This window comes from Chrysemys picta, chromosome 12 (assembly GCF_011386835.1).
Source record: "Chrysemys picta bellii isolate R12L10 chromosome 12, ASM1138683v2, whole genome shotgun sequence".
In the NCBI taxonomy this organism is placed as follows: domain Eukaryota; kingdom Metazoa; phylum Chordata; order Testudines; family Emydidae; genus Chrysemys; species Chrysemys picta.
In genome coordinates this window covers 18,351,900-18,364,785 of record NC_088802.1, presented here as the reverse complement: position 1 = coordinate 18,364,785, position 12,886 = coordinate 18,351,900, and the positions used below count along the sequence as shown (strand labels likewise).

The 12,886-nt window shown below is 45.9% G+C and overlaps 1 protein-coding gene across 1 annotated transcript in view; it reads left to right on the top strand.

Moving 5' to 3' along the window:
* Positions 1-317: 317 nt before the first annotated feature.
* The window catches only part of LOC101935801 (butyrophilin subfamily 1 member A1-like), a 53,292-nt gene continuing 40,723 nt past the window's right edge, over positions 318-12,886 (top strand). Inside the window, exons 1-5 of the mRNA XM_065565101.1 lie at positions 318-903; positions 1,728-1,844; positions 2,852-3,199; positions 6,764-7,045; positions 8,212-8,316. Of these exons, the coding sequence (XP_065421173.1) occupies positions 828-903; positions 1,728-1,844; positions 2,852-3,199; positions 6,764-7,045; positions 8,212-8,316 (928 nt within the window). The 5' untranslated portion in view covers positions 318-827. The remainder of the gene's footprint in view (positions 904-1,727; positions 1,845-2,851; positions 3,200-6,763; positions 7,046-8,211; positions 8,317-12,886) is intronic.

The window sequence follows — 12,886 nt, the reverse complement described above, 5'->3', positions numbered from 1 at the left end:
ACAATCTAGATAGGTGTGGGGCTCCACATGCTGTTGGGCTGAGTGATAATAGAGCCTGGTGGGCTTTGCTGCTTGTTACTAGCAAAGCATTGTGAGAGACAGCCCAGGCTGGAGAGTTAAGGGGGCACAGCAGTACCCCAGTTCCAGGTTGTACCACGGGGATCCTGTCACAAGGAGAACACTATGTCTGCTGACCAATCAGAACTTATAATCAACTAATGCAGTTTGATCCCTGTTTGACTCCTATCTGAGAACAGAGATGGGTTGGGCTTTAACCTTCAACCTTACAGCAATAAAGACACTCCCTTCACCAGGAACTCCAGTGTAGCAGTACAAAGGTTGCTTGTTGCTTAAGTAATTAAAAGGCGAGTTTCCATTTGGAGCATGAGATGAAAAATATAATGGTTATTATGACAGTATTTATCAGTTCTCGAGGAGCAGGAAGCCGAGCCTCTTGAAAATTCTCATTGCCTTCAGCTAGATTGCAGCACTTGGATGTCTGACTCTACTGCCGCTAACACTGGAACACTAGGAGGGCTTCTTTGGGAGAGGATCCTTATCTCCAAACCATACTGAGGATATGATACGGACTGAAATCACCATAGCTTTCCAGTTCCTTTTCTACTTTCTCTTTCTAGCTTGGTGAAAGCATCGAAAGAGACACTTCACTTCAGCTTCCAACAAAAAATAAATGCCATTTTGGCAGAAATACAGAAGGAAAGGCCAGGATTCAGCTCTTTGTTTCTGTAATTTCATACTAAGAATTAATTTTGCAGTCTCATCACTGAACGAGTCACTGAGAATGTAAACTAACTAGAGGAGAATGGATGAGGATTTTAGAAAATGTGGGAACACCAGAGAGAGCTCAAAACTGTTCCAAAGCTTATTTCCTGGATGTGTCAGGTAAGTGAGCTTCTGTCACTTGAATACCATCTCCCTTGTTCTTTGATATCTCCTAGTAGACATTTATTCCCTGTGTGAGTTATTAACTGCAAAATGATCTAATAATCCCAGGATAAATGTGCTTTACTCTGAACATAAAGTTTGATTTTGAACTATATATTCAAAATGATATATGAGCTATTTTTTCCTCTCCTTTCATTGTAATGTAACTCCAGATTATTTTAGTCATTTGACTTAAGAATTGATTTCTTTGCTCCTATATTTTATTCAAGAAAACTGGACCTGATCCTGCTCTCAGTGCATTCAAAGGGAGATTTGCTATGAATTAACTTACTGTATATTTCTGTTTTGTAAAGTAAGTTACAAACTCTTGCAAATCCAAATTTATGGGAAGCGTCTTTCTTTGTGGTCCCTGTTACTTAATAACTTTGTTTATGGGACTGATAATTTTGCCTCATATATTTTGAAAGAAAAGAAATGGGTAAAAAAATCCAAGAAACTTTCTCTCTCTCACACACACACTTTCTCATTTCTTAATTTTTTTTCTTCATTGATGGAATTACTACCAACTTTTACACTGATCTGACTTTTTTTTAATGTGGATTTTGTAGGGATGGGACAAAATCAGAGTCGTAAAGGAAACACATTTTCAACTGTAATTGAATAGCTGTTCGAACTCCATAATATGAAAGAGTTCACTTAACAATGCATTTGTTCCTTTTTTATTTAATGTGTCCTCTTTAATTTTGATTTTAACGATTTAATGTTAGTCAGTGTTATGCTCACTATGATTAAGTTTTTTCCTCCTTCTTCCTGTTGTCTAGATCAAGTCACAATGAAGATGAAGATTCTCTCATTCTCCCACAGCTCCAGAGCCTGCTCCCCTCTCCTTGGTTTTATTGTTTTCTTCCTTATTTGTTATGTTCACAAGATGGAATCAGGTAGGAATCCGCCCTGTGTCTGCTGTTTCTGAGAGGATTTATCTAGGCCCCTGAAGTGTCTTAACAACATGCTCCACTCAAAGTCAATGTAACTACTCCCAGTGTGTAAACTTAACCACACAGAAAGATCAACACCTTCATTATTCATTTTTTGCTCTGATTGTGTTGCTGCTGGGTTATTTTATTTGCTTCTGGGATAGTGCCCAGGTATGTTTCTTCATACAAGTATTTTTAAAAGGTTGTCAAAGATGCCCAAAGCATTGGGTGGACACTTATTGAAGAGTTTAATCATAACAATACTAATGTTTGGTTATTTGGTCTCTTGAGCATGTGAAGTATTGAACTACAATAGTCTAAAAATTGGTTCTAGCAATATGGCTATGTCTCAGGAACGCTTTGGTGAAAGAACACCAAATATGGCCCACCAATCCCATCCTTATTCCTGGTGAGGCCCAGCAAATTTCATGGCAATGTCGGCAAGTGTGTCAATTTGAGAGCACTTAGAAAAACAGGCTGTTGAATAGTAAGTTTATCTCAACTATACACTGAGCACGACCATTCCCAGCTCTCTGCCTCAGTTTCTCTGATGTGTGACGGTGACATGGACTGAACATTACCCCTCTTCAGCTTCCCAACCCATGTCAGCAGTGTGTGCCTCTTCATGCACTGAACCTACCAATTCTCAGCTCCCCTCTCTGTCCAGTGCTCTGTGCCTGGGCCATGCACCAAACCTGTCTGTTATCAGCTCCACACCACATCTCAGTGCTGTGTGCCTGTGCCATACACCGAGGCTGAGTGTTCTTATAACAGAGCCCCCATCCTGCTGCCCATGAGCGCTGCTCTCTCTCAAATATTCAGGCTGAAATGTTCCATGTTGAGTGTCTGCCTCTGGCTGAACTTTTTGGAAAGTTTGTGTCAAATGGAACCTGTTGGATGTGTCCGTCCTATCAAATTCCCTCTTTCCTCTGAGCTGCTTTTCGTTGTTGTTTTCCTGCTGCATTTTCCAGCAAAGTTCACAGTGATTGGACCCCGTGACCCTGTCACTGCCGTCCTGGGTCAGGAAGCTGAGTTACCCTGTCACCTGTCCCCCCCGATGAACGCTACAAACATGGAGGTGAGATGGTTCCGATCTGAGTTTGCATCCTTTGTGCACCTGTATCGTGATGGGAAGGATCAGTATGCTGGGCAGATACCAGAGTATCGGAGAAGGACAGAGCTTTTGAAAGCCAGACTCACAGATGGAAATGTTCCCTTGAGGATTCTCAGTGTCAGACTCTCTGATGAAGGACTATACCTCTGTTTTGTTCAAGACGATACTTTTTATGAACAAGCAGTATTGGAACTGCGGGTAGCAGGTCAGTAGCTTGTGACAGTTTTAGTTTGTGCTGTTTGCAGGCTTTGTTCTTTCCTATTACAACAACTGTGACTCCCTGCTTGTGAAATATTTTACAACAACACAGGTAGGGTGACCAGATGGCCCAATTTTATAGGGACAGTCCCGATTTTGGGGGCTTTTTTTTATATAGGCTCCCATTACTCCCCACTCCCTGTCCTGATTTTTCACACTTGCTGTCTGGTCACCCTAAACACAGTATACATAACTTTCAGCAAACAGCCACTTTCATACTAGGGGAAATATGCTGGAAACTTTCCCAACATGTTATTAAAAACATTTTCAGGATGGCCAAGGCACTTTCTTGCCTAATCTTAATTGACCCCAAAGCAGTCTTTGGTTAAGAGGGAAAGGACTTCTGGACACATATGGCCTTCCAGTTGCTCTGCAGTCATTTCTAGGATGTGTGTGGGAATGCCGGACGTTTATGGCCTTCTCATTGGTTCACTGTTGGTTGTTTATTCGGGGTGTAGTTAAAATCAAATGCAGTGTTTTTATTTGCTGAGACTGTATAATGGTGGTGGTGGGTGTGATGGGTTCCCCCCGGGGTGCCACCTGGAACTGGGGTACAGCTGAGCCCTCTGTCACACCAATCTGGGTTCCCTTTTGCACTGTAACGTTGTGACAAGCTGCAAAGCCCTCCACACTTGCACTCACTCCAACATCCACAGGCAGGGACCACACCCAGCTGTGTTCATGAATGCATCTGTCCAGGCACCCATGAACCAACATAGCTAGGTTTCAGCCAAAACATCCCCCATCTTCCCAACCTAGGACCCTGGAGCTGTACCATCCTGCCCTGGTCAAAAGCCTGACCAGTAAAGATCATTACAATTACCCAGCTCACCCCTCCCTTGATGTGGAGAGGAATATGCACAAAATGTTTGTTAAATGAGCTGAGATTTTTCCTAAACTCTTCACTCAAACCATACTGTTTTGATAAAAAAATAAAATAGATTTATTAACGACCGAAAGATAGTGATAGCAAACAGATCAAAGTAAATTACTTAGCAAATAAACACAAACACAACCTAAGCCTAATATTCTACACAGGATTTGAATCAAGCAGTGTCTCACACTGTTAGATAGTACAAACCGTTTGTAGATGTTTCATACACAGGCAGAGTTTTCTTCTTTCCCACCTGGGACAAGCAGTTCCCCAGTTCAATGTCTTTGTTCTTCCAGAGGTATATCCAGGTGTTGAGTCGTGGGAAAGTGAGGCCCGTTGGTGATGTCACTTCCTCCTTTATAGTTTCTTCCATATGGTGGGAACCCTTTTGTTCCAAGCCAGGTTCCCAGCCCAGTTTATGGAAAATACAGTTACCAAAATTAATTTCAGTGTCATGTGGTCTAGTCACATTCCCCTGCATGCTTGATGAGTCATGGCAGCCATTATCTATAGGCTGTCTAAAGTGTCCCCAGGTGAGGACAGGCCTTTTCCATGGCCAATTGTTTTCGCTGATGGACCATTAGCACTTTCTAGCTTCTTAACTGTTGTACCAAAAACGCTAGTTGTATGTGTTACCCAGGACAAGCACATTTGAAATACAGATGCATATCAATATTCATAATTCCAGATACAAAAATGATACATGCATACAAATAGGATAATCATATTCAGCAAATCATAACTTTTCCATTGACACTTTACATGAAACTTCTTGTACAAGATGCAACATAATTATATCATAATCATACCATAATCATATTACCATGATGAATATGGAGTGCAGAGTGTCACAGTGGGGAGGGGAAATTATTTATTTACCACTCTTAGATGAGACTGAGCATTTCTCCCCTGCTGCTTTGACACTGTGACTGTCAGGGTTCCCTCCCCACTCTGAACTCTGGGGTACAGATGTGGGGACCCTCATGAAAGACTCCCTAAACTTAATTCTACCAGCTTAGGTTAAAACTTCCCCAAGGCACAAATTATTCCTTGCCCTTGGATGGTATCGCTGCCACCACCAAGTGAGTTAGACAAAGATTCAGGAAAAGAACCTCTTGGAGTTCCTGTTTCCCCAAAATATCCCCCCAAGCCAGGGCCGGCTCTGGCTTTTTTGCCTCCTCAGGCAAAAAAGCCTTTCGCCGCCCCCCGGCAGGGAGCGCAGCGGGGGAGGGTGGCGAGCCCGGCAGCGGCACCGCTCTCCCCAGCGGAAGGAGCACCGGGGGGAGGGCGGCGAGCCCGCCGCAGGTCCCGCTCTCCCCGACTGGCTGGAGTGCCGGGAGGAGGGTGGAGAGCACGGCCGCAGCCCCGCTCTCCCTGGCGGCAGGAGCGCTGGGGAGGGGGGAGGGCGGCGAGCCCGCCGCGGGCCCCGCTCTCCCCAACCAGCCGGAGCGCCGGGAGGAGGGCGGAGAGCCCTGCTGCGGCCCTGCTCTCCCCGACTGGCTGGAGCGCCGGAGGAGGGCAGCCCTGCTCTCCCCGGCCGGCCGGAGCACCGCGGGGAGGGCGGCGAGCCCAGTCGTGGCCCCGCTCTCGGGCCTGAGCGCTGCCCCCCTCCAGGTGCCACCCCAAGCACATGCCTGGTAGACTGGTGCCTGGAGCCGGCCCTGCCCCAAGTCCCTTCACCCCCTTTCCTGGGGAGCCTTGAGAATAATATACCAACTAAATAGGTAAGCAAGGTGAGCACAGACCAGACCCTTGTGTTTTAGGACACTAAAAACCCAATCAGATTCTTAAAACCAGAACTTTATTATAAAGAGAAAAGTAAAAGAAGCACCTCTGTAAAATCAGGATGGAACGTGGGTAATAAGATTTAAAACTTCAAAGTTACAAAAAACAGGACTAAACCTCCCTCTTAGCATAGGGAAAATTCACAAGCTAAAACAAAAGATAATCTAACACATTTCCTTGGTATTACTTATTATTTCTGTAATTTTAGATATATCATTTAGTAGGAGCTGGATTACTTGCTTGGTCTCTCTCTGTCTCGGAGAGAAAAACAAAGAGCACAAAACAAAACCTTCCCCACCCCTCAGATTTGAAAGTATCTTCTTTCCCCACTGGTCCTTCTGGTCAGGTGTCAACTAGGTTAATGGAACTGATTAACCCCATCCAGGTAAGTGATTCTGTATCTCTGGCCAGGAGGGATTTGATGTTATGGCATATATAAAGGTTGTTACTCTTCCCTTTATTTTTATGACAGTAACCATGAAGCTAATTAGATTTTTTTTAAATAAAAATATCTATCCAATGCACTAATGACCAGATTTTTAAAAGTTCACATTCTATTCCGGTATCTAAGTGCTCATATCGCCAAAGGTGCTCAGCACTCAGTTGCTCCTCTTTTGAGACAACAATATCTCCCACTGACTCAGTGAAATTATTTTAAATATTTGTTCATCTTTTTGTGTGTCCTTGTGTATTGGGATTTCAGACATTCCAGTATTAATTTATCCCTTCTATTGACTACCTGCTTGAATTAGTGCTTTCTCATGTGAGTAAGGGATCCACAAATTGTCCCTCATTCCTTTTGCTTTATAAATTAACTTATGGAATTAACAACTTTATGTCTTTTCCCCTTAGGTCTGGGCTCTGCTCCTCTCATCTCTGTTGAGGGTCACCAGGATGGAGGGATCCAGGTGGTTTGTCGATCGGCTGGTTGGTACCCAGAGCCTGAGGTGCTGTGGAAAGATCTCAGTGGACGACATTTACCATCACTCTCTGAAACAAAATCCCGAGGGAATAATGGCCTGTTTGGAACAGAAACTGCTCTCATTGTAACAGAACATTCAAACCAAAACTTGTCCTGTTGCATCAGGAACGCCGTTCTCAATCAAGAAAAGGAATCAGCAGTTTATATAGCAGGTCAGTTACCATCCAAATCTCACACTGAACTCACCACCACTAGAAAGGAAACAAAACATAGGAAGAAAAGAACTGAAATATCTGTGTTGGATATTTCATAATCCACATACAAACACAGAAGATGGGAGGCTAGTGTCTCTAAGGGGGTCACAGTTTAGGCAACTTGATTCCCTTAATTGTGAGTATTCAGACAACCAAAGTTTTCAATTTAGTGTAAATTTAATGTTAACTCTTACTTTTCTGATATTCTAGCATGCAGCATGCGCGCGCGCACACACACACACACACACACGCCACAAACTTCCAACATTTTTTAGAAGAAACTTTCACTCAATCCAATGACACTAAATTTTCCTGCAATCTTAACTTTACCTTAATGATGTTTTTGAATGTGGTAAATTATGTACTGTGGCTTCTTTTTGATCTTGCTGCTGCACCAACTCGTTAATTTTGTGAAATGTCACCTAAGTCATATGATGTTCTTTCTAACGACATTCCATGGGACTTGTGCTCCTTAAGTCACTTTGGTCCAGATCCGTGAAGGGACTCATTTTACCCTTGTCCAAACACAAAAGGTGCACTGATTATTTAGTTAATCGATGACACTTGCTTGGGTGAACACTCTTATAAGTTTCAGAGGGCACTATATATTCCATCTTGGTTGGATGTCTGAATCACTGTGAAGACAACAACAGTAAATGAAGATTAATTAGTTTGCTACAGAATTGTTTGGAGAAATTGTGATTATGATTCCTTCAAATATTTGGGGGGTAATAGTGGATTTTTCAACAATATTCTAATTAATCTGATAATTTCTGAATGTTGCTGAACACTAAGGATTAAATTCTTTGCTGGTGTAACTCTATTGAAGTCAGTAGGGTTTTATGAGCAGAGAATTTGCCCCTGAATTCTATGGCTGTCTGAATAGCAATGGATCAAATCAGGTCTGTTTTTTCCAGGATAAATCAGTGTTAAATCTGTGTTGATTGGAGCCATATTTAAAATAAGTCTCTGGTATTTTGTGTAGTGTAGACATGGCCATTCTTTCACTCTTATCTCACAGAAATCCTGCTGAGTGCTATTTATCTATTTGTATGGAATAAAAACATCTGACTTTCGTCACTGCTTCCAAACAAAGGCAATTTCTGGGTGTGTTTTTTTTTCAGATCAATTTTTACCAAGGGTGAATTCCTGGATGGTGGCTCTCAGTGTGATCCTGGTGGTTTTGTTTGGTTTCACTGCCCTCACTGTTTATCTCTTTAAAATGAAAGGTAAATATCAGAGGAAGAAATATACTGTATATAAAGGTTTTATTCTTATAAATAAATAAGAGGAATTTCGGAATTTAATATTAAAAGAACTTGGGACCTGCTGATCTTGTCTTAAATAAAGAAGAAGAATTAATGTGAATTTATTAATAGAGGGTGGGGGCAGAGGTGTGTGTGTGGCAGGGGGTGGGGGTATTGATAGAGGGTGGTGGCAGAGTTTGGGGTGGGAAAATAGGAGGGAGGAGGTCTTAGGCTATAGAACTGAACGAAAGAATCAGATCATAGCAGATACTTCTGTGTTCTGCTCAGTCCTCCATCTCCCCCTCTTCCCAGTTCTTAGGGGGTTATCACTGTCTGTCTCTGTCCCGCTTGAGAGAAGGTTCTGCAGAGCCTAGCCTGTCATATTTGTACTTCAAAGATCTTTTCTGCTAACAAAGTGCAGTGCACCTCGACATTACAGTGATAGGCTCAATAGAAATGCCCCTGTGGTAAATCAGTAAATAAACACATTTCTTCTTCAGTTAGGAAAAAAAATCATATCAACTGTCACATAACTCAGACACAGTTGTCCACGCTCTGGGTTCACTTTGTCCATAAAGAATGTCTGCCCAATTTCCAAATAAATTGGACTTGTCCCTCCATGCTCCTAATGAATTTTGTACCTATAGAACGTAGTCTTTTAATACTGTTTCATGAAGCAGGGAGAGGAAAATAATTTATATTTATTTCTGTATTTTTAAGGGAAACTTACTGAAGAAGTTGGTAAGTTTCAATTTCCCTTTTTCCACAAATACAAATTTTGACCACAGTCACACAATTGTATATAGACTTGTTGGTTTCTTTGATTTATTTTTATTTCTTTGTGTTTGTTGGGCTGGGGAGGGTTGATTTGTGTGTAATAGGCGGGACCATTTTAGGGCCTGATTGAATGTTTCCAGAGAACCCTATCCCTTTAAAAGTCCTTCCAATTAGGGGATGAGTTTGGCATAGCTACATGTCTGAGCGGTGCAAGTTTTCAGTGCAGACCAGCCCTCAGTCTCAGAGTCTTTCAGAAGAATCTACAAATGTCTGGCTTGTCAATGAAGGTGTGATGAAGTGGGAATTTTCTTCAATATTTTTATGAATTTGATGTATACCTCAGTTTCCTCTATATGTGACATTGTTACCCAGTGGGTAGAAAAGGACTGTTTGCTCTCAGGCTAAGAGACATCAGTATTGGTGTTATGGGCCTTAGTCCCCATATCGATGGAGCATCTGAGAAGACAGTGGCAAATCCAGTCACCGGATATTGACCCCTAGCAACCAACATCCCAGAGGGAGATGGATTCCCCCACATCTAAGCAGGGAAGCTGAGCAACATTCCCCAGCTCAAGAACCAAGGACTGGTGATGTGTGAGGTGGGGAATAAGAGATGGCTGCTGGAAGGAGTCGGGGCTCTGACCTGTAATCTGAACAAGGAGGTCTGATGGAGATACAGACAGAGCTTGAACACTGGGGTTCACTACAGAATCTGGGCTCTGGGCTGACCAGAATGGTCTATGCTTTAACCTTCAGTTCTCTGTGATAACCTAAGGCCTTCCTATGCTGTGTCCAGTTGACTAATACACGTAGGGTTACCATTCGTCCGGATTTACCCGGACATGTCCTCCTTTTTGTGCTAAAAATAGCGTCCGGGGGGAATTTGTAAAGCACTCACAATGTCCGGGATTTCCCCCCTCCCCCGGCACAGCAGAGCGAGCAGCTGGGAGGGCTGCAGGAAAGTCCCGGGCTGGACTCCGGAGCAGCTGGAGAGGAGCCGGATCCGCCCTGCATTCTGAGCAAGTGTCTCAGCACAAAGTGCAGCCCTCCCCTTTTGCAACTGGGAGCGGTTTCTGCCATGCAGCGTAGCAAAACGGGAGCGAGAGCACTTTGTGCTGATACAAGGGCAGCTCTCCCCTGCAACCCGGTCCGGACCAGGGACCGGGTTTTGTTGTGCAGGGCCAGGGACCGGGTTTTGTTGTGCTGGGGAGCTTAGCCACGTGTTCGGCTCGCACAGAGCCCAACACCCTGTTCTGAGCAGCAGGGTAAGGGGGGGCAGGAGAAGGGGCAGGGAGGTTCTGGAGGGGGCAGTCAAGAAACGGGGGGGGGCTTTTTGGGGGGAGTGGAGAAAGTTTTGGGCAGTCAGGGTATAGGTAGGGGGTAGGGTCCTGGTGGGCAGTTGGGGGGGGGGTCTTAGGAGGGGGCAGTTAGGGGACAAGGAACAGGGAGTCTTAGGTAGGGGGTGGGGTTCTGGAGGGCAGTTAGGAGCAGGGGTCCCAGGAGGGGGCAGTCAGGGGACAAGGAGCGGGGGGGGGTAGGGGGCTGGGAGTTCTGGGGGGGGGCTGTCAGGGGGTGGGGAGTGGGGAGAGGGATCGGAGCAGTCAGGGGACAGGGAGCAGAGGGGTTTAGATGGGTTGGGAGTTCTGGGGGGGGGCTGTCAGGGGGTGGGGAGTGGTTGGATGGGGCGTGGGAGTCCCAGGGGTCTGTCTGGGGGTGGGGGTGTGGATAAAGGTTGGGGCAGTCAGGGGACAAGAGGCAGGGAGGCTTAGATAGTCCTGGGGGGCAGTTAGGGGCAGGGGTCCCAGGAGGGGGTAGTCAGGGGACAAGGAACGGGGGGAGGGTTGGGAGGTCAGGGGGGGCGGGAAGTGGGAGGGGCAGGGGCGGGGCTAGGGCGGGGCTCCTCCCGTCCTCTTTTTTGCTCGCTGAAATATGGTAACCCTAAATACACGTGACTGTTTTGACAATGCTGTTTGAGTACCACTGCAAACGCTTGGTGAGGTGTGTTTATCCCTGAAGAGAGTGTGAGTCTTTACCAGGAGTATCTCAGTTGGACTCACTGAACAGAGTTCAGAGTGCGAAGCAGGAGTCTGAAGGCCGAGAGATCCAGTCTAAGGAGGCGGTGAAGCTGTGTGGCTTACCCAGGAGGAGGAGAAATACTCCTAGGGAGTCTGGCAGACTGAAGAGTCCAGAAACTGTTGCAAAGCTGGGGGTGTAGCAGCGATCAAGTGAATTTGTGACAGAAGTTTCAGTACAGCTAGATCCCAGACAGGGTTTATCTTCAACCGTTCCCTGCTGTAGTCAGCTTGTACCTGGTCTGAAGGACCCTTGTGAGTGGCAGAGGTTCATAAGTTGTCTTCCAGTCGCTCTGTTGCAAGAATCAGCTACCTCTGAGTTCCAGCAGCCACCCTCTTCCTGCGACAAACTCTCTCTTTCAAGATCATTTGCTCCAAGGGGAGTAGGCCCTGCAGGACGCCTGTTTAATGCCAGTTGAGCCCAGAGGAGTTTTCGTCTTTTCCTGACTGGGATGGGGATGTGCCCCAGGAGAGGGTGTGATGATCTAGTTTCATAACATTTAGGGTAAGTCTAGATTAGACAAAATTCACACCAAAATGTTATTTGGAGTGGTGGGGAAACAATAGAAAAGAGGAAATTGAATAGAAATAATCACCCGGCTTTAAGTTTGATGATAAAGAGAAACAACGCATAAGGGAAGGAAAGCTCATAATGAACATTTATGTGTATTTCTGTTCATGTTTCAGGGAAACGAGATCTAGAAATTGGTAAGTGTCATTTTCCTTCCTCTGAGAAGAAAGTTTTTGTACAAAATTGGATCCTCATGTTGGAGTGTAATCGAGTCATCGGTCACAGGCTCTGACTTTCCTTTTTGCTGGTGGGTGCTCCATCCCCACTCTGCCCTCTCCCCCGAGGCCCTGCACCCACTCTGCCCATCCCCCAAGGTTCCCTCCCTTGAGCGCCTCCCGCCGATTCCTCTCTGCTACTCATGCGAGGGCCCCCTGCCCGCCACTTACTCCTCTCCATCCCCTCCCCCAAGTGCTTCTCACCTGCCGCTTGCTCCAGGGGGCAGAGAGGAGCGAGTGGCGGGGGCTTCGGGGGAAGAGGTGGAGCAGGAGAAGGAAGGGGTGAAGTACAGCTGGTGCCACAGTCCCTGGGTGCTGAGCCAGCCCTAGGGCCCACCCCCAAACAGCTAATTGGTGGCCAGCTGGTGGGTGCTGAGCACCCGCTATTGTTTTTTCATGGGTGCTTGAGCCCTGGAGCACCCACAGACTTAGCACCTATGCATTGGTGGGTTAGGTGGCCTAGTGGTTAGCACATTAGTGCTGCCTCCCAGTGGGCAGGTCTTGCAGTGCTGGCCCTCTATTAATTGGAGGTGCAGGGAGGTGGGCAGTGATAGGGAAGCCCGGGCCCACCCACGACACCGGGCTCTGACCCAGCACCCTAGGAGGGTCAACAGTATCTGGCTCCCAAAGATATCCTCCAAATAACCTTCCTTGGATCACTTCCTACCAGATTCTGGTCTTCCCCAGCTTCAAGTCCGAGATAAGGTGAAAAGAAAGAGAAAAGGCACCAAACCATCAGCCCCAACCAGGCCTAAGCGTGTAGTCAGTCCTTCGGGGAGGCTGCTCTGGTGCCCTTGTCAGTAACCTTCAGGGTAGGTCTGTCCTCCTCCCGTGCTTCTCCCTTTTGAGCTGGGTTGCTCCCTTTTCAGCCCTTTCTCCAGTTGGAGCATGATCTGCAGGGCTGGAAGGGTGGGATT